The following is a 21444-nucleotide window of genomic DNA, read 5'->3' as shown; positions in this document are numbered from 1 at the left end:
CTATTCTTAATCATCTTTTGGACTTAACAGTGATTGCTGTTTGAATACTTTAGATATTAACTTTAGAACTTAAAATTGATTAATGTTAGAATCTAATCACTGAGAAGCTTAAAGTATTATTCTTTTAGGTGATCTTGGGTACCTTATGTTCAAAGACTATATTATCTTAGGGCTTTTAGAAAATTTGTTGTGAAGCAGAGGCTCGGAGCAGTTCTCTCTCTAGCACAGCTGTTACCTCCATGACTAGAGTAGATTAATGTTGTATTTCCTAAGGTTGAGAGTTTTAGGTCTGATAGTTCTGGATTCTGTGAGTCGACGCACATTAAAAATCTGCTTCTGTGTTCTTTCTCTGTGCTTCTTCTCCCTAGGCTGGTGCTTGAGTTCAACCTCATGTCTTACGCTTTTGGCAAATTTCCTATTGCTATGTGGACATGGTGGACCATGTTTTTGAGTACACTTTCAGTTCCCTATTTCCTCTTTCAACGTTGGGCCAGAGGCTACAGCCGGAGTTGTCATCCAGTGGTCCACTCTCTCATCCATGCCTTCCTTTTCACGGTCTTCCTGATAGTTCTAGGTTTGGGACCAACATACATTGCATTAGCTTATACGCTACCACCAGCTTCCCGGTGCATCGTTATACTTGAACAGGTAAGGTTTTGAGTGTTGTCCAATGTAGTGCTGGGCTTAGTTAAAGTACTACTGTTGTTTTGTTATTTTTACTTGTATTATTTGGATACATTTTTCTATCTGGTTCTCTGAGCTATTATTTATAAAATTAAAGTGGTAAACTAGATCACCTCATATCTTAAAATTCATACTAGTTTCAGTATCCTCTGATTCTTGGTAATGAAGTTATATTGAACTGTGCTGGATGGACTCACATGTTCTTGAACATGTGTAGAAGTCATTTAAATTATAAAATATTTTTGTAATTAAAAACTCTACCTTTGAGGTGTCTGATTCATTGTACTGTCATATAAACTGTTCCCATCTGAATAAAGGATTTATTTTGCTTATACACCCTTTAGAATTTTCTGACTTACATTGGCTGCTCTATGTGACTAATGGGAAGGACTGTTTCAGGAGATGTTCTCTGAATAGGCTTTTCATTTCTTACTGTAATATACTTGTAGTAGATAATGCTGTTTGATGCAAAATAATTTGAGTAGTAACATGTCCTTCTTGAGTTTGTTTTTCATTTGTTTTATTCCATAAAAGTGAACTTGAGTCGGTGTATGCAAAATCAGGAAGTTCTTTATATGATTATAATCTAGTGCTGTTCTGAGGTTGCTTATGGAGACAAGACAATGGTAGAAAATTCATCTTTTCCCCCCCTCCTTTTGTAGATTCGTTTCATAATGAAGGCCTATTCATTTGTCAGAGAGAATGTGCCTCGGGTACTAAATTCAGCTAAGGAGAAATCAAGTATGTAATTTCATTAGGTCAAGGATTATTCAATAGAATATTTCAACTTTTGCTGTTTAGTGGGATGGCATATTACATTCTATAGACCTTATGTTCAATTTCAAATATGTAGGATCCATACTGATTTGGAAGACTGTCTTACTGTTTCCCGATTTTCCCGTTCTGCCTTTGTACCTACAATTGAAAAACATCGATCACCAGACTCTTAGACTTTGTCTTATTTTTATAGGATGTTAATAGACTCATTACACCCATGTGTACTTACCCGTGGAATTGCTGCTTCAGACTCTAGAAGGTATATCTAAGTCACAGGAGTAACTTAGTTTAGATGGATTGGTAATATTGAATCTGTGTGAGAATAAGAAGTCTTCTTTTGGGGAGATCAGGAAGCAGTGACGTGGGCTAAGAGAAGGCATTCTTCCCTATGGTGTGCTTTCTTATTTCTCCCTTTTAGTTTTGCCAGGAGAAGCTGAAGAGTGTCTGATCTAACCATAGTTTTCCTTTTCCAGAGACTATTCCAGTGCCCACAGTCAACCAGTATTTGTACTTTCTGTTTGCTCCTACCCTCATCTACCGCGACAACTATCCCAGGTAATGGTAACGTGAGGTTAGGAGTGTGTTGAGTACCAAAGTGTAGCCTGCGTGAGGTGGGGCAGTAGGGAGGGGGCAGTTCCTGCAGGGTTATAAAGGGTATAGGATAAGCTTTAATTCTCACGCTGGCACGGGAAAGCCCCAAATGGTGATTCTAGCAACCCAGTTTGATTCCAGTAATTCTTGACAGAATTATGCAGGCGTTTCCTATGCCAGAAATGATGTGCTGTGTTCATTTACTTTCTTTAGAAAACTTACTTAGTTTCTTCCTTTTTAGGACTCCCACTGTAAGATGGGGTTATGTTGCAATGCAGTTTTTACAGGTGAATTTTTTCTTTAACCACCTAAGGTTTGTTGATTGGTGAGAGATGGGGATTCAAATTTATAATACTCATTTAATTTAGTTTGAGTTTTGGTAAATTCCTGTCTACAGGGGACTCTAGAACTCTTTCTGAAGTCTTTTAAACTATTACCAGTACAGCACATGGTATTTGTTTTCTCAAGGTCAAAAGTCATTTCCTTCAGTAAAATAATTTATTTTAGTTAAGTCATTTCATTTGGTTACTTTAGTTAGCATCTACATTAATTTCCCCTTCCCCTTAAGGTTTTTTATTTTGGGATATATATGTGTGGGTAGAGTATGAATCATAAGACTCCTAAATCCCAGAAGTTTCCTTTTTAAGTCTTGTCTCAACCAAATACCCATTTATGAAATAAGTTCTTCTGTTCCGGGTTTCATGTAGCAGGAAAAGCAGGTTCCAAGGGTTTGGTACGTCATTTGGTAAAGGCTTGGGAGAAGGTACGGTAGAAACTAGGCTTGAGTGATATCTGTGAAGGATTGTAGCTTGGCAATTTTATATAGTGACATTAAATTGAATGTAAGTGGAAGCATCAGTCTGAGGGTCACATTCCTCTTATGTTGAAGGAAAGAAATCACCATCTTTCCTTATCAAGCCATCATTATTATGTCTTTCTGTTTTCCAGGTGTTTGGTTGCCTTTTTTATGTATACTACATCTTTGAAAGGCTCTGCACCCCTTTGTTTCGGAATATCAAACAGGAGCCCTTCAGCGCTCGTGTTCTGGTCCTGTGTGTATTTAATTCCATCTTGCCAGGTAACATGTGGCTCTTTATGCAGTCGTCAGGAAAAAGAGGGCTATCATATATGCACTCTTTTGATATACCTGTTTTTTGCTGTGAACTCATCTGTACATCTGTACCCAGTCAACCTCTTTCCGTCTGTCTCATAAGTAAGTGTGCTTCCAGGTTCGGCCCAGTCTTCCCATTTGTCTTCTGACTCTCACTCAAGTTTTGCTTTCTGTGACTGTGGATGGATAGCCCATGTTTACACCTGGTCTTCCCGTTCACTGTCCAGTTCACTGTAATCTTGTGTCTAATCCATCCAGGCCACCGACATGGCCTTTGTTGAAATCACTAGTAACCTCCTGGTTCTAAATCTGGTAGATGGGTTAGCCTTTATCCTGTTTCCTCTCCAGGAAGCAGCTGTTGGCCACATTTGGAAGTCTCTTTCTCACCACTCATTCTTACTCTCCTGTCTTTCTGGCCGTACCTCTATCTCCTAACTTCATTCATTCCACTTATTTTTTTTCTAGAGATATAGGAGTGCCTATTGTGTGCTAGGTGCTGAGGACCTAGTAATGAACAGGACATACATACTCTACTCTCTGGAAGCTTTCAGTGTGATTGTATTTACAGTTTCCTTTACTTACTTTCTTTTTTCTCTGCCCCTTAAATGTTGGTAATGTTTTTCCATTACCTTCTTTCTGCTTTTGCTTCTCCCAGGCTCTTAGGTAACCCTTTCTGAATGTCCCTCCAGATTTACTCCAATAAATTCTTTTATCTGTCCCTCTAATAGAATGTGTATTAAATGCATATCTTCCTCACTAGGTTGCAATTCCTTGATATCAAGGATTGTGTCATATAGCCAGTTAGCCAATCACAGTCTTTCTAATGTTATGTAATATGTAGTGGATGCTCCATAAATATTTTTTGATATTTTTTAATAAACAGGTGAATGAAAGGGGTAGGCGTATAAATGGATATTTTACAATATTACATAATGTACAATATATGTTGTAATATATATTACTTAAGTAGGACGAACAAAATGCTGATGAACTGCATATCATATTGGACATGACGTTTAATACTGAGTATTGAAAAACAGGTGTTTGGCAGAGATGTGGTGGAAATGGGCTTCTGGGTAGCGGGATGCAGGCAAAGGCATGGGGAATTTTAGAACAGCAGAAGTCCACTTACGGTGTTTACAACACTGGAGTAGAGTCCACCATCAGTTAACTTGGTCAGCTTGGACATTTTGGGCTGAATAACTCTGTGTGGGGAGGCTATCTTGTATATCGTAGGTTAGGTAGCAACATCCCCACCTCTGTAATTAGATACCAGTATAGCCCCTGTCCCTTGAGTTGTGACAATGAAATGTCGTTAGAATTTTCAGATGTTCTCGAGGGAGCAAAATCTCCCTCAGTTTTTGCTGCTTTCAAAAAATTTTTTTAATCTTATTTATTCTTGAGAGAGTGTGAGCAGGGGAGGGGCAGAGAGAGAGGAAGACACAGAATCCGAAGCAGGCTCCAGGCTCTGAGCTGTCAGCACAGAGCCGGTTGCAGGGCTGAAACCCAAGAACCATGAGATCATGACCTGAGCCTAAGTCGGATGCTCAACTGACTAGGCCATCCAGGCGCCCCAAAATCTCCATCAGTTTTAAGCAGCTGATTTAGAGGAATGCAGATTTTAAAAGGCTTTGGGTACCAAGTTAAGCTAGCTGTACATCGAGGCATTTTTTTTTTCTTAAACTTTTTTTTTTTTTAATGTTTATATATCTTTGGGAGAGAGAAAGAGAGTGCAAGCAGGGGAGGGGCAGAGAGATGGGGAGACACAGAATCTGATGCAGGCTTCATCTAGGCAATAGAAATGCCACTGAGGCATTTCTGTTAAAAACAGGCTGGGTTATGGGGTGCCTGGGTGACTCAATTGGTTAAACGTCTGACATTGGCTCAGGTCATGATCTCATGGTTTGTGAGTTCGAGCCCCACATCGGGCTCTGTGTTGACCGTGTGGAACCTGCTTGAGATTCTCTCCCCCTTCGCTGCCCCTCCCCCATTTGCACTCCCTCTCTGTCAAAATAGATAAACTTAACAAATGATCCAGCCTGGTTTTTTTTTCTTTTTCTCTTGAAACCCACTTAGAAGGTAGTTATTCCTTTCTAAAATTAAAATAACTTTCAAAAGAACACTCTGTCATCTCTTGAGTGGGTAAACTGGAACAGTATCTTTTATTTTACAGAATAATTACAACTAAGCAAATGATGACGTAAAAGTAGTTACTGGGGGGCGCCTTGGTGGCTCAGTTGGTTAAGCGTTCGACTTTGGCTCAGGTCATGATCTTGTAGTTCATGAGTTTGAGCTGTCAGCACAGAGCCCACTTCAGAACCTCTCTCCCTCTTTCTCTGCCCCCCTCTCACTTGTGCTTGCACTCTTTCAAAAATAAATAAACGTTAAAAAAATGACTGCTAGGTACATGAACCATTTGGAAAGACTCTTAATATTGTTAATCTTATTTTTAGGTGTGCTGATGCTGTTCCTTACGTTTTTTGCCTTTTTGCACTGCTGGCTCAATGCCTTTGCTGAGATGTTATGTTTTGGTGACAGGATGTTTTATAGGGTAATGTACACTTGCACTTCTCTTTTCTTTGCACGTTTTACCTATGTACTTACATCTTCATTGTTAAGTATTTGAGCAGTTGGCTACTAGCTTTCTAACATAAACATTGTAAAGTTCTTTTTCCAGAAGTTTTACCAACATTCAGTCTGAAATTCTGATATTGATACAGTTAGCACGGCCTCACAGCCATTCATTCTGCCTCTAATATCTGCTCCCTTAATAAAGCGTAAAATTCCTCCTGGTACCTGTGTTGGTGATGAAAGGGGACAGCACGTGTCCAGAGGGCGTCATGAGACTTTGCTGATCATTCTTTTGACATTGGCGCTTTGGTACTGTAGGGGTGATCTTAGCAGATTACGTAAGACGGTTGAATGGTTTCTAAAGGAAATCACTTTTCCCTCCTTTAGTTTGAAGGGCATTAATTATCCTTAAAATCCTATCCTTACACTTGCAAAGTTGGAATTGAGCTTCACGTAAGCGAGAGTGGGGCTGCTCACAGTGTTCTGTGGCCCTGCCGAAAACCTTCTGGAGGTTGGTTTGTTCGTGGTTCATCTGGCAACACCCAGCACCTTCCAGTCGTTTCTCAAAGAAACTGGGAGTGTGGGCTGTAAATTGTAGCTTCTGATTCCATTGGTTTGATCTTAAAGTAGGGAGCAAGATATGTCTGAAGGTGCACTGGGACTTGGAGGTAACCATTGTCTCACTCCTCGTACAACGTAAATTTTGTCACTTGTGGTACCAGTGGGCAGCTCTTCAGGTTTGCACACTAAGTCTACATGACCTTAGAATTCTCTCCTGTGTTTTAGCACGGTAAGGGGATTTGCTATTGAGATGAGCCTTATACTTAGTAATTCTCTATGTTCGGTATCTTCCATCATAACTTCTTTAATAATGAGACAAAATGAACTTAGGGACTTCATCATATGTAGAACTAGAATTAATGTCATATTGAACACTAATAACTAAAATGCCTTTTAAGGTTTTCCTGACATCAGTGTATGGACGAACAGATTATAACACGCTGGGCATTAGGTTGTGTGCGTATGTTCTTCAGGAACCTTCAAGGAGTTTTGCTTCGGTTCTCTGCATGCGCGCGTGTGCGTGTGCGTGTGTGTGTGTGTGTGTGTGTGTGTATGTGTAGTTCTGAACCTTTGCTTTTTTCCCCCTCAGGATTGGTGGAACTCTACATCATACTCTAACTATTACAGGACCTGGAATGTGGTGGTTCATGACTGGCTCTATTACTATGCTTACAAGGACTTTCTCTGGGTAAGCAGCAAGATGTAGTTGATGTTCAAGAAATGGAGATTCTCTTCCAGAAAGTGTTCATATTGTGCAGCAGGAAGAAGTTATACTTAGTTGTCTTCAATTAGCTGTGGGCCATTTAGGTCTATGTCTAAGAAACCTTACGCTTTAAAAAAAATGTTTTTTAATGTTTTATTTATTTCTGAGAGAGAGGGAGAGAGAGAGAGAAAGTGTGAGTGGGGGAGGGTGGGGGTGGGGTCACAGAGAGAGGGAGACACAGAATCTGAAATAGGCTCTAGGCTCTGAGCTAGCTGTCAGCACAGAGCCCGACTCAGGGCTCGAATCCACAAACCATGAGATCATGACCTGAGCCGAAGTCAGCTGCTTAACTGACTGAGCCACCCAGGCACCCCAGAAACCTAACGCTTTGAACACTACTCCTCAGAGACCTGTATGTACAATTATTAGATCTGATACGATGGTTTTGCTTTGGGTTTTATTTCACATGGTTACAGTAAGAACGCATGGAGGCATTTGTAGAAGTTGAAATGATCTACCAGTAATGGATCGTTTCTTATGAATCGCATTGCCAACAAACAGTTGAGCTGTTTTTGATTTTGTTTTTGTTTCTTTGCTAAAATAGGGAAACACTTATGTTTGGTCTGTCTCCAGTTGGTGATATATGTCTTTGAGACATTCTTTAGAACAGAATGTATTTAGACTGATGGAGTGTAATCTTGAATCTCATGATTGATTAATGCTGGTATTTCTGGATTGCAGGTTTTAGTTATTAAGTAAGTCATTGGCTAAGCGATAGCATGATCTGGTGCAAATAGCACTGCAGTTGAGTGTTCTTTCATTTATAAATATAGTTTCACTTATGGACAAGGCATGTCACTTCCTTCTAAATAAATGATAGTTTAGTTACCCGTGAAAATGGGGAGGATGCCTGTACTGTCTACTGTTCCGTGTTACTCTAAAGGTTGAGATTTAATGTGTCCATTTATATATGAAATCTGTGGTCTATGATAGTGACTTACAAATAGAAGTTACAAATAAGTTTTTGAAAATATGCCCAGATCCTTCAACATTAATGGATTTGACACTGCCTTATTTTAGTAAACCAATGATTAAAAAAATTTTTTTTAATGTTTTATTTCTGAGAGAGAGAGAGACAGTGTGAGCAGGGGAGGGTCAGAGAGAGAGGGAGACACAGAAACTGAAACAGGCTCCAGGCTCTAAATTGGCTGTCAGTACAGAGCCCGACGCAGGGCTCCAACCCACGAACAGTGAGATCATGACCTGAGCCGAAGTCAGACGCTTAACCAACTGAGCCACCCAGGTGCCCCATCCAAGGATTCTTAAGCATAGATATTTTTTGTAATTATTTCACTACCTTTCATTTAATCCAAGGAGTAGATCGGATTAAATAGGTGTCTTTAGCATGTGAGAATTATAAGTCTTATATACAGTTAACTTGTGAACAACACAAAGGTTTAGAGTTGTAGACTCTCCCACACTGTCAAAAATCTGCATATAATTTTTTGAATCCCCCAAAACTTAACTACTAATCACCTGCTATTAGCTGGGAGCCTTACCGATAACATAAATTGTTGGTTAACACGTGTGTTGTATGTTATATGTCTTATTTCATACTATATTCTTACAATAAAGTAGTATAGAGGAAAGAAAGTGTTATTAAGAAAATCAAGGGTCAGTTGTATAGAGTTCATGCTTAATTACTTTTCAAAAAATTACTTTTTCATATTCTCCTTTTATCCTAGTTTTTCACGAAGAGATTCAAGTGGGCTGCCATGTTGGCTGTCTTTGCCGTGTCTGCTGTGGTGCACGAGTATGCCTTGGCTGTTTGCTTGAACTTTTTCTATCCAGTGCTTTTCGTGCTCTTCATGTTCTTTGGAAGTAAGTATCTTGGCATGCTGGGAGTACTGAGTATCAAGGTAAAAGAGAAAAGTAGAAAATAGAAGGCAACATAGAGGGGAGGGGTTAGGATGGTGGAGACGTAGAGCGACCCTGGGGACCCTGGGCTTTCCTCGTCCTTCAAACACAGCCAGTACTGAGGTCAGACCACTTGGACCACCCAGGAAATTGACCTGCGGAGTAGCAGGAGGATCGCCACAGCTGGAGGGAGACAGCTTGGCAGCTGCGAGGTGGGTGGAGGTGAATTGGGGGAGAGGAAAGCGGCAGTGCCGTGGAAGGGAGGGAACCCTTTCTGTGGTGAGACAAAAGGGAGAGAGAGAAAGAAAGAGGGATTGAGAAAGTGTGACATTGAGTTAGCACAAGAGGAAAACCTTTCTGGACCACAGACTGGGGAGCGAGAACTACTGAGTGTCTTGTTTTGTTTGTTTGCAAACTGCATTTGGAGCTCAAAACTCTTGAGTTTTTGGAAATGCGCAACTTTTTCTGGAGTGGAGCTGCAGGCGTGAGCTCCTGGGGAGGAGGGAGCTGGTCCCGGAGTGTATAGAGCGGTGGCGAGATCTCTGGGACGCATTGGGAGGGAACTTTCCTGTTTCGGGAGTACTCTTAGAAGAAGGTTTATTGCCTCCCAAAGGACAAAAGACCCTGTAGGTGGCAGCTAACGGCCTTTCATCAGCAGGGTAGAGAGGCTCTACTCCAGAGAGGGGAGTGGATCTGCATGGTGCCGGGTCCTTTAAGACTTTGGGTTTTGAATCCCAGCTGCTTGCAAGGAGAAGGCACAGGATAGTTGTAGCACAGGGCAAGCTGACTGCCCTCACTGTTCTGTGGGGGCTGCCCGGGCACCAGGAGGTGTGAGATCCCCGGTCCAGGGCCGGGAGATTAGGGTGGCACCGTTTCCCCCCCCAGCACCAACACTGTGGGGCTTCAGAGAACAACACAGCAGCCCCCAGTGGAGGTGGGACCTGCTCACACCAAACCCTGCCCCTCCGTGCCTGGCAGCTGTTTATTTATGGGAGCAAGACTGACTGACAGAGGGCAACGAGGCATCTCCTCCAGACCAGCACAGGCAGCACGCAGCATGCACCAGGGCCACTGAAAACCCAGTGCTTGACAGTGACACGTGCAGTTCTTTTTTTTTTTTTTTCTTTTGGAATCAGCCTTAATAGTTTCCTGCTTGTTTTTTTTTTTTTTTTTATTTTNCTCTCTCTCTCTTTTTTTTTTTTTGTTCCTTTCCTTTCTTTTTGTTTGGAATCAGCCTTGCAGTTTTTTTATTCTGTTTAGTTTTGTTGTTGTTGTTCCTTTTCTGTTTTTTGGGGATCTGGCTTTTCCCCTCCTCATTTTTTTCCAGGGTTACTTCAACAAACAGTCAAAGCACATGTAGTTAAAGGTCAAGACATTCCCTCACTGCAGGCAAGGAGGAGCTCTGCAGAGGGCTGACCGGAAGGAAAGAGCAGCCAGGTGCACACAGCATCCACCAGAAACACTTCCTCAAGTGCCAGGGCCCAGACAGCGTATGACCCCTAGTTACCATAGCATTACTCTCAGGTGCAGGAAATCTAACAAGCTTTTAAAACATGCAAAAGGCAGAAACATAGCCAAAGTGACAAGACAGGAATTCTCCCCAAAGGAAAGGTCAAAAAGAAATCATGGATAGGGACTTATTCAAAATAGACCTAAGCAATATATCTAAACAAGAACTGAAAACGAGTCATAAGACGAATAGCTGGGCTTGAAAACCCCTAGAAGACACTGGGAACCCTTGCCGCAGAGATCGAAGACCTAAGAACTAGTGAGGCTGAAATAAAAGATCCTATAACTGAGATGCAAAATAAACTGGATATAGTGAAAACAAGGATTGAAGAAGCAGAGAAGAGCCTAGGTGATAAGCTAAAATTATTGAAAATAATGAAGCTGAAAAAAAAGAGGGAAAGGAAAGTATTAGATCACAAGGGAAGACTCAGAGAACTAAATGATTCCATGAAACGAAACAATATCTGTATCATAAAGTCCCAGAAGAAGAGTGGGAAAAAAGGGGCAGAAGGTTTGAACAAATTATAGCTGAGAACTTCCCTGATCTGGGGAAGGAAACAGGCATCCGAGTCTAAGAGGCACAGAGAACTTCCCCCCAAATCAACAAAATCAGGTCAACACCATGATATATCATAGTGAAACTTGCATAATACAAACATAAAGAGAATTCTGAAGGCAGCTGGGGACAAAAGGTCCTTAGCCTATAAGGCCAGACACCTAAGGTCAGCAGCAGACCTGTCCACTGAACCTTGGCAGGCCAGAAGTGATTAGCAGGAAAGAGTCAGTGTGCTGAATGGGAAAAATATGCAACTAGGAGTGCTTTATCCAGCAAGGCTGTCATTCAGAATAAGAGGAGAGATGAAGAGTTTCCCAGACAGGGACGCTGGGGTGGCTCACTCGGTTAAGCGTCCGACTTCAGACCAGGTTATGATCTCATGGTTCATGACTTTGGGCCTTGCGTTGGGCTCTGTGTTGCTGGTGCGGATCCTGCCTGGGATTCTCTCTTACTCTCTGCCCCTCCCCACCCCTCTCTCATTAAAAAAATAAATAAACTTAAGAAGAAAAACTTTCCCAGACAAAACTAAAGGAGTTCATGACCACTAAACCACCCTGCAAGAAATTTAAAGGGGTTCTGAGTGGAGGAAAAAAAAAAAACAAAACCAACACTACAAAGACTACAAAGGACCAGAGAATGTCACCAGAAACACCAACTCTACACGTAACACAATGGCACTAAACTCATATCTTTCAATAATTACTCGGAATGTAAATGGACTAAATGCTTCAACCAAAAGACATAGGGTATCAGAATGGATTAGAAAACAAGATCTATCTATAGGCTGCCTGCAAGAGAGCATTTTAGACCTCAAGACACCTGCAGATTGAAAGTGAGGGGGTGGTAAACCATCTGTCATGCTAATAGAGGTCAAAAGACAGCCAGAATTGCCATACAGATATTAGACAAACTAGATTTTAAAACACAAGAGATGATCTCTGTAACAAGAGATGAAGAAGGGCATTATATCATAGTTATCAGGTCTATCCATCAAGAAAATCTAGTATATATATCAATAACAACATAAAGAAACTCATTGATAATAACGCCATTATAGTAGGGGACATTAATACCCCACTTATAGCAATGGACAGATCAACTAAGCAGAAAATCAACAAGGAAACAGTGGCTTTGAGTTACACGCTGGACAGGATGGACTTAACAGATATATTCAGAACATTTCATCCTAAAGCAGCAGAGCATACATTCTTCTTGAGTGCACATGGAACATTTTCCAGCATAGATCACGTAAAGAATCAATGAGTTAACCAGGAAATTAAAGAAGAAATCAATCAAACAAACAAACAAACATGGAAGCCATTTAAAATGAAAACATGACGGTCCAAACCCTTTGGGATGCAGCAAAGGCAGTCCTATGAAGAAAGTACATGGCAGTTCAGGCCCATCTCAAGAAGCAAGAAAGGTCACAAATACACAACCTGACTTTACACCACAAGGAGCTAGGAAAGGGGCAGCAAATAAAGCCTGAAGCCAGCAGGAGAATGGACATAATAAAGATAAGAGCAGAAATAAATGGTACAGAAAAACAAATGGAGTAACACATCAATGAAACTAAATGCTAATTCTTTGAAAGAATAAACAAAATTGATAAACCCCTAGCCAGACTTATCAAAAAGAAATGAGAAAGGATCCAAATAGGTAGAATCATAAATGAAAGAGGAAAAGTCACAACCAACAGAAATACAAATAACTGTAAGAGAATACTATGAAAAATTATATGCCAGCACACTGAGCAATCTGGAAGAAATGGAAAAATTCCAGAAACTTACACACTACCAAAACTGAAACAGGAATAGAAAATTTGAGCAGGCCCATAACCATCGAAGAAATTGAATCGCTTATCAAAAATCTCCCAACAAATAAGAGTCCTGGGCCAGATGGCTTCCCAGGGGAATTCTGTAAGACATTTAAAGCAGAGTTAATAACTCTTCCCTCAAACTGTTCCAAAAAACGGAAATGGAAGAGAAGCTTCAAACTCATTCTATGAAGACAATGTTACTTTTATTCCAAAACCAGACAAAGACCCCACTAAAGAAGAGAATTAAAAGGCTAGTATCCCTGATGAACATGGATTCAGAAATTCTCATCAAGTTACTAGCAATCAAATTTAACAGTACATTAAAAGGGTTATTAACCATGACCAAGTGGGATTTTTTTCTTTGGCTGCAGGGCTAGTTCAATATTTGCAAATCAATCAATGTGATATACCACATTAATAGAAGAAAGGATAAGAACCATAACAATCATGCAGAAAATGTCAAATGTAGAAAAAGCATATGACAAATACAGCATCTCTTCATAAAACCCCCCGAGAAAGTAGAGATAGAAGGAACTTACCTCAACATCTTGAAGACCATATATGAAAGTCCCACAGCTCATACCATCTTTGGGGGAAAAAACTGAGAGCTTTCCCCCTAACGTCAGGAACACCACTGTTGTTCACCATTGTACTGGAAGTCCTAGCCTCAGCAACCAGATAACAAAAAGAAAAGGTATCCAGATTGGCAAAGAAGTCAAACTTTCACACTTTGCAGGTGACATGATACTCCGCATGGAATACCTGAAACATCCCACTAAAAAACTGTTAGAACTGATACGTGAATTCAGCAAAGTCACAGGATATAAAATCAATGTAGAGAAAGTGGTTGCATTTCTATACACCAATAATAAAGCAGCAGAAAGAGAAATCAAGGAATCGATCCTATTTACAATTGGGCCCCAAACCGTAAGATATCTAGGAATAAACCTAACCAGAAAGATAAAAGATCTGTCGCTGAAAACTATAGAAAGCTTATGAAAGAAATTAAGGAAGACACAAAGAAATGGAAAAGCATTCCTCGCTCATGGATTGGATGAATAAATACTGTTAAAATCTCTATGCCACCCAAAGCAATCTACATTCAATGCAATCACTATCAAAGGAACACCAGCATTATTCACAAAGCTAGTATGAACAATTGTAAAGTTTGTATGGAACCAGAAAAGACCTTGAATAGTCAAAGTAATATTGTAAAAGAAAACCAAAGCTGGAGGCATCACAATTCTGGACTTCAAGCTTTATTATAAAGTTGTAATCATCAAAACAGTATGGTCCTGGCACAAAAGCAAATGCATAGATCAATGGGATACAATAGGGACCCAGAAATGGCCCCAAAAGTCTATGGTGTACTAATCTTTGAGAAAGCAGGAAAGAGTATCCAATGGAAAAAAGACAGTCTCTTTAGGAAATGGTGCTGGGAAAACTGGACAGTGACGTGCAGAAGAATGAGACTGGATCACTTTCTTGCACCGTACACAAAAATGAATTCCAATTGGATGACAGACCTAAAAGTGGAACCATCAAAATCCTAGAAATCAGGCAGTAACCTCTTTCACCTCGGCTGCAGCAGTTTCTTCCTAGTAGACACGTCTCTGGAGGCAAGGAAAACAAAAGTGAAAATGAACTATTGGGACCTCATCAAGATAAAAAGCTTCTGCACAGTGAAGGAAACAATCAGGAATCCCAGAGTCAACCTACAGAATGGGAGAGGATATTTGCAAATGACATGTCAGATAAAGAGTTAGTATCTAAAATCTATAAAGAACTTATCAAACTCAACACCTAGAAAAGAAATAATCCAGTGAAGAAATGGGCAAAAGACATGAATAGACACTTTTCTAAAAAGACATCCAGATGGTTTACAACACATGAAAAGATGCTCAATATCACTCATCATCGGAGAAATACAAATCAAAACCAAATGAGATACTGCCTTACACCTGTCAGAATGGCCAGAATTAATCACTCAGAAAACAACAGATGTTGGTGAGGATGCAGAGAAAGGGGAACCCTTTTTGTAGTGTTGGTGGGCATGCAAACTGGTGCAGCCACTCTGGAAAACAGTTAGGGAGGTTCCTCAAAAAATTAAAAATGGAACTACCCTATAAGCCAGCAATTGCACTAGTAGGTATTTACCCAAGGTATACAGGTGTGCTGTTTTGAAGGGGCACATGCACCGCAATGTTTACAGTAGTGCTGTCAGCAGTAGCCAAATTATGGAAAAAGCCCAAATGTCCATTGATGGGTGGATGGATAAACAAAGACATGGTTTATATATACGATGGAATATTACTTGGTGTAATATTGGTGTAAAGAATGAAATCTTGCCATTTGCAACAACATGGGTGGAACTAGAGTATATTCTAAGCTAGATAAGTCTGTCATAGGAAGATAAATATTGATTTCAGATAAGCAGAATGTGGGGCAGGTTCACATTGGCCTTGTTCAGCCAAAGACAAACTACATGATGTAGGAGAGATTATGAAACTATGTGGAATTTAAGAAACACAACATGAACATAGGGGAAGGGAAGGAAAAATAAGATTAAAAAAAATGGGAGGCAAACCATAAGAAACTCTTAAACACAGAGAACAAACAGAGTTGCTAGAGGGTATTGGGTGGGGGGATGGCCTAAATGGGTTATGTGCATTAAGGAGGGCACTTGTTGGGATGAGCACTGGGTGTTATATGTAAGTGATGAATCACTGGGTTCTTCTGAAACCAATACTATACTGTATGTTAAATAACTTCAATTTTTTTTTTTAAATTTATTTCTAGGAGAGAGAGAGAGACAGTGTGAGCAGGGGAGGGTCAGAGAGAGAGGGAGACACAGACTCCGAAACAGGCTCCAGGCTCTGAGCTGGCAGTCAGCACAGAGCCTGACGCGGGGCTCGAACCCACGAACCGCGAGATCATGACCTAAGCGAAAGTCGGACGCTTAACCGACTAAGCCACCCAGGCGCCCCTAAATAACTTCAATTTAAATAAATTAATTAGAAAAGAAAAAATATAGAAGGCAGTATAGAAAACTAGATATTAGTAATACCGTTTCGAGGCAGTGTTTATGAGATGCTTACAACGTTGATTTTGAGTAATTAAAACACACTGTTGCAGGATGTTTACCCTTTGAAGTAGAGGAATGAACATGAATAGCCTTGAAGAGCAGTGACAATAGTAATTTGGGAGGTCATGAAAACTGTAACCCCCTGAAAAACATGGACCCTTTTTTGGATGGGTGGAGGAGGGACAAGGTTAAATATGAATGATTCCACGAAATATATTTTCACCTGCTCTGAATATTATTTGATTTCTGGTTAATCATGGATAAATTTTAACTCTGAAGTTTCATTTTCACTTCTAAGACCAGTGGTATACCCAGAGTTGATGCTCATTGTGATAATGATCAGAGCATATATCCGAGGCTTCTTATTTCCTGACAGATAGTTACATTTTTTTATTTTTTACCATCTTTCTAACTTCAGTGGCTTTCAACTTCATTGTCAATGATAGTCGGAAAAGGCCAATTTGGAATGTTATGGTGTGGACTTCCCTTTTTGCGGGCAACGGAGTCATCCTGTGCTTTTATTCCCAGGAGTGGTATGCACGTCAGCACTGTCCTCTGAAAAATGTGAGTCCGCATTCAGGCTGGGGTGGAAAAGGAATGTTTTCATCCTTGGTTGTGAGGGTTCGTGGGCAGTAGTAAGAAGAAGAGTAGTGGAGATGGTGCCAGATGAATGTTAAGGGGAGGGAAGTTCAGAGTAAAAGGTTAGGTTATTATTTGATCTTCCTGCACAGTCTTTGAAATTTTTCTTTTTTCTGGTTTTGTTTACATTGAGCAATCTAAGTTTTTGGTTTTCTCCCCCCCGCCCCCAATGCTTTTTTAAAAAATGTCTTCTAATTATCTTCCTATGTCCTGAAAGTATAGGTGTTCTGCAGCGTCTTCTCAATGGCATGTATACCCCACCTGCCACCACTTTGTCCCCAAATAATAAACTCTTTGTGAAAACGTCCAGCCATACTCATAAGCCTAAGGATCCCTTTTCCCTTCATTTTTTTTTGGTTGTTGTTGTTGTTCATAATTATGTAAGATTCTCATTTTTAGAGCCGTCACTTTTAGTTGCATATGGAGAACTCCCGAATATTTAACGGTGCCTCCTTGATCTATCTACTTGAGTATTTCTCACAGGTACCTGTAACTGCAGATGCCTATAGTCCAGTTAATCAGTTTCTATCCTAAAGCTTGTTTTGTTATGCTCCTGCCTCATTTACTATTAACCCCCTTTTTGCATCCGAACCAGCTGCTCAGGGCTGTCTCTGGTTATGGTGCTCTCTGCACCCCACATCCACCTGTCAGATTTTATTTTCTCAAAATCCAGTTTGGAGGCAACATCTTTCAGCCTTTTCAAACACATGCTCCACTCTTTTTCCATTTCTGAACTTTCATAGTGCTTCTGCTGTTCTCATTTAGATAATTCACTAATTTCAAACCTTGTACTATAGTAATTGGTGTATATATTTTATCATCTTTACCCTACCACCATTTATATTTTACACTATTAAAAATAAGCCTTTTACTTATTAGTATAATCTGTATTGTAGATAAAAATAATGAATATCTTTTAGAAAAAATTTTTTAATGTTTTATTTCTTTCTGAGAGAGAGAGAGACAGACAGCGTGAGCAGGGGAGGGTCAGAGAGAGAGGGAGATACAGAATCTGAAAGAGGCTCCAGGCTCTGAGCTAGCTGTCAGCACAGAGCCTGATGCGGGGCTCGAGCCCACGAACCAACCGTGAGATCATGTCCTAAGCCGAAGTTGGACGCTTAACCGACTGAGCCACCCAGGTGCCCCTAATGAACATCTTTTGAGTGGCGAGCTGCTTATAGCTTAGAGATGATGGAAGTGCTGGGAGGCATCGTAGAACTGTGCAGTGTATAACATTACCGCCCCCATCTCCCCCAACACCCCGTGCTACGGCGCATGCAAATAAACTCTTCCGTTCTCTCTTCCCCATCCAAGCCCACATTTCTGGATTATATCCGTCCACGTTCCTGGACTTGTCGGTACGTGTTTTAGAAGCTTGGACTCTGTTTCATTCCTTGACACCGAAGATGGGATTTCTGCCTGATTTGGGGCCAGCATCTGTTTCCAGCTGTTACTGAAGTTATGTGTGTTATTTGGACCACTCCGGGCTTTACAGATGGCTTACTCCATTCCTGGGTCAGCTGAGATGTTGGAAGTTTACTGGGATCTTGTGCACTTAAAGCAGTACTTTTTTTCTTTTCCTACCTTTTTGGGAGAAGGGAGACTTATAGCTGACATAATGACAGACTTTTGCTGGATTTTTGTTTTTTGACTCTGTCTTCTAAACACCATGACTAAACATCATGTTTCCTTGGCCACTGAATTAGCCAAAACACGAAGAAATCATTTAAATACTTTGGGCTTAGAAATTTTTTCATGCACACTGTTGGAATGTATGCTAATTAACTGTATACTTGGGAAAGAAAAAATAACATGGAAGAGTTTGCTGTTTTTAGTAGAGTGGAAATAACTAGTTTCCAAAGATAATCTTGTTATACGTCCTGATTGTATTTTTTTTTTGGAAAAAAGTTCAGTTCTATTCAGTTTCTGCCTTGTTTTCTCTATGAAGTGTAGGTCATGATTTCTGTGAAGCATAATTATACCGTTCACTTTGAATTCCTGAGTTTACATCTGAAATATTATAAACTGAGGGGAACAGAAGTAGGAAGGGAAAAAGAAAGAAGTGACACAGGACAAAGAAAACATTTCCTTTTATGGTTTCCAAAGCAGTTTTTTAAAGACTTGCTGAATCAATCATGTATTTAAATTATTTTATCATGGAACTTATGTGGAAGGTTACTTTCTTTGTTTTGTTTTGCTTAAACTTTAAGGTAATAACTTTTTGGAAGTTATTTAGAAGTACCCTTTGGTATACTTATTGTTTAATAAATACTGCCTTGAAACATTTTGCAGACTAGTAAGTCTGTGACATCTAAGTATTAATCATCTCCATTAATATTAAAATGATTTTTAAAGATCCAGAAGCTGGCTTCTGCATTGCTCAATTTATTACATTTTTAATGGTAGTATGCTTTAGGAGAAACAAATTAATATGTGATCATTTTCAAGGAACTGTACTCTATTCTGTGTTGTTTCCATGTATTAAGATGCCCATTGCTGGTAAAGTGTGGTGTGCAGAACTGTTTCGTTTCTATGTATGAGGTGTGATTATGTTTGTAAAGACCGAGCATTGAACGGGATATGTGAGACCATGTGTAGTTCCAGTTTTCATTCAACCAAGCGAGACTGAAGAATTACCCAAAAGAGGATTCTTATTGAAAGCAGCCAACTTGAGAAGTTATCTTGGCATCATAAGAGCCCTGCTTCCATCCAGAAAGGGTTGGGACATCTTTCTGGAATTGTTTTAAAGTCTGTTTGAGTCTCATAAGCAGGTAAATAGACTTTGTTAGTAGTCGCCCCTGAATTTGTACCGCAAGTACCCAGCCTCATTACCTGTTTTATTCCAGTACCTTTGATCCAGATGAGTTTAGGCAATTCTCAAACACCAAATCCAGCTTTTTAACAGGCAAAAGTGCATGTGAAAAGGCTTTTTTTTTTTTTTTTTTTTAAAGCAGCTCACGTGTTCCCCAGCGATAATTGTCTGTGCGGTGGTCTTGTAACGGAGCCATCACCTGCACAGACTGCTTTAATACAGCTTGGACTTTCAGGCGTTTTTATTAAAAATTAAAATGAGTCAATCACTTGAGTTTATAACTGTTTTAAATATGATGAGGGAGTTAAGAAAACCAAATTGATCTAAGACTTGTTTATGAGTCTCCTGATGGAATGGTAGACCCGTGAGACAATGGATTTCTTAGATCTGTTTGTCTCTTAAGTGCTGTGAATGTTACTCTCTCACTGCAGGGGACTTCGTTGCTGTGAATAGATTATGGATGCTGTATTTGTTGAGCTGATCAAGGCTTTTTTTTTTTTTTAAGCTCTCCTCTTCCTTTTACTGTGATTTTTTTTCTGTCCAAAGACACGTTTGTCGATGTGACAACAAATAAGATGCTTAAAACTAAAGAGTCTAGAATGATAAGAATGTTCTAAGAAATTGTCACAGACACTTAAAGAATAGCTACTTTCTGTGAAAGAAACTAGTTTGATAGCCATGGCCTTATTGTTAGCTGCTTTTAGCAAAAGTCTTTTTTAAATCACTACTGCACTGCTGGGGTGGCTCATTCAGTTGAGTGTCTGACTCTTGATTTCAGCTCAGGTCATGATCTCATGGTTTGTTAGATCGATCCCTGCATGGGGCTCTGCACTGATAGCATGGAGCTTGCCTGGGATTCTCTGCCCCCCTCTCTCTCTGCCCCTTGCACCCGCTGGTGTGTGCATTCTTTCTCCGTCACTCTTTCTCTAAATAAATAAACATTTAAAAAGAACCCCACCACTACCTACATTCCTAAATAAATTAAAATTTCCATACGTTTCAGGATGATTTATTGAATTTTCCTCTTGCTAATAGCAATGAAAATTAGTTATAGCACAATACTTTTTTCCTTCTGTAAAGGGAAGAATTTTAAATTTCTTACCTGTAAGAAGTATTCTTTTTTTAAGCTTATTTTTTTATTTTGAGAGAGCAGAGAGGGTGTGCGCATGCATGAGTTAGGGAGGGGCAGAGAAAATCCCAAGCAGGCCACTCTGTCAGTGTGGAGCCCTGGCACTCAGTGTCTGGAGGGAGGCTCGATCTCACAAACTGTGAGATCATGACCTGAGTGGAAATAATCAAAAGTCCAATGCTTCACCTACTGAGGCCCCCAGGCTCCCCTTTTCCTGTAAGAATAGCTACTATCATTATTCTGTTATTTCCAAAACAACAGCTAAAACTCCACCTTTCTAATGTATCTGTTAGACGCTCTCATTTTCATTTCTGGATACTGAAGGAAAATGGAGTTTCTTGTTTGTTTTTGGTGGATTAATCTCCTGCAATTGCCTAACTAAAGTTGCTTGCTTTCTGTTAGAATTTAATCAGAAAATTGAGGCTGCTTGTGACCTTTCAGTAACTACTATTTTTGTTTGTTTCATAGTTGACTCTACTGGGAAAAGTTAGTGTAAAAACATTCAAATTCATAAAATTTAAATAAGACTGTAAAATTATACCTTTTAGCTATAATAGTCATGATAGCGATCACAAATAACGTAAAGCCTAAATTATTGCCTAAGCAAACTATTTTGTCAGGCTTCTCTTGCAAAGCCCCAGACAGGAAATACTGCAGTTGTTAGAGGTGAGCCCCAATGATGAAGCTGAGGAAAGGGGGGAAAAACATGTCAGTAACTACGTTTTGCTTTTGGAAGCATAAGGATTGGGGAAGTGTGTTTTTCCTTTTAGTTGTAGGGTAAAATAGGTGACATTGGCAGGTTAGTAAGGTGTAGTGTGCAAATATTCTGTAATTGTGAACACAGATTATGTCGCACAAGTAATTCATTTAGTGTAGGCAGTTTTCATTGAATTTTAAAATTATACTTGTCCAAAAACTGGACTCCTGAAGTCTTTATAGAAAGCCTAACAGAACATTGTGTATTTAAAGATTGGTCATGT

The 21444-nt window shown here is 39.9% G+C and overlaps 1 protein-coding gene across 2 annotated transcripts in view; it reads left to right on the top strand.

Moving 5' to 3' along the window:
* The window catches only part of SOAT1 (sterol O-acyltransferase 1), a 69735-nt gene extending 50270 nt beyond the window's left edge, over positions 1-19465 (top strand). For both annotated transcript variants that reach the window (XM_039255398.1, XM_039255397.1), the window contains exons 7-16: positions 369-648; positions 1347-1425; positions 1935-2016; positions 2294-2339; positions 3001-3130; positions 5617-5714; positions 6885-6983; positions 8744-8879; positions 16303-16448; positions 17838-19465. In XM_039255398.1, coding sequence (XP_039111329.1) covers positions 369-648; positions 1347-1425; positions 1935-2016; positions 2294-2339; positions 3001-3130; positions 5617-5714; positions 6885-6983; positions 8744-8879; positions 16303-16448; positions 17838-17894 — 1153 coding nt within the window. In that variant the 3' untranslated portion in view covers positions 17895-19465. The remainder of the gene's footprint in view (positions 1-368; positions 649-1346; positions 1426-1934; positions 2017-2293; positions 2340-3000; positions 3131-5616; positions 5715-6884; positions 6984-8743; positions 8880-16302; positions 16449-17837) is intronic.
* The last annotated feature ends 1979 nt before the right edge of the window (positions 19466-21444 follow it).

Source organism: Hyaena hyaena, unplaced genomic scaffold (genome assembly GCF_003009895.1).
Source record: "Hyaena hyaena isolate Hyena2069 unplaced genomic scaffold, ASM300989v1 scaffold_525, whole genome shotgun sequence".
NCBI lineage: Eukaryota > Metazoa > Chordata > Mammalia > Carnivora > Hyaenidae > Hyaena > Hyaena hyaena.
The sequence above is the reverse complement of the archived record's forward strand: the minus strand, read 5'-3'. Positions and strand labels throughout refer to the sequence as shown.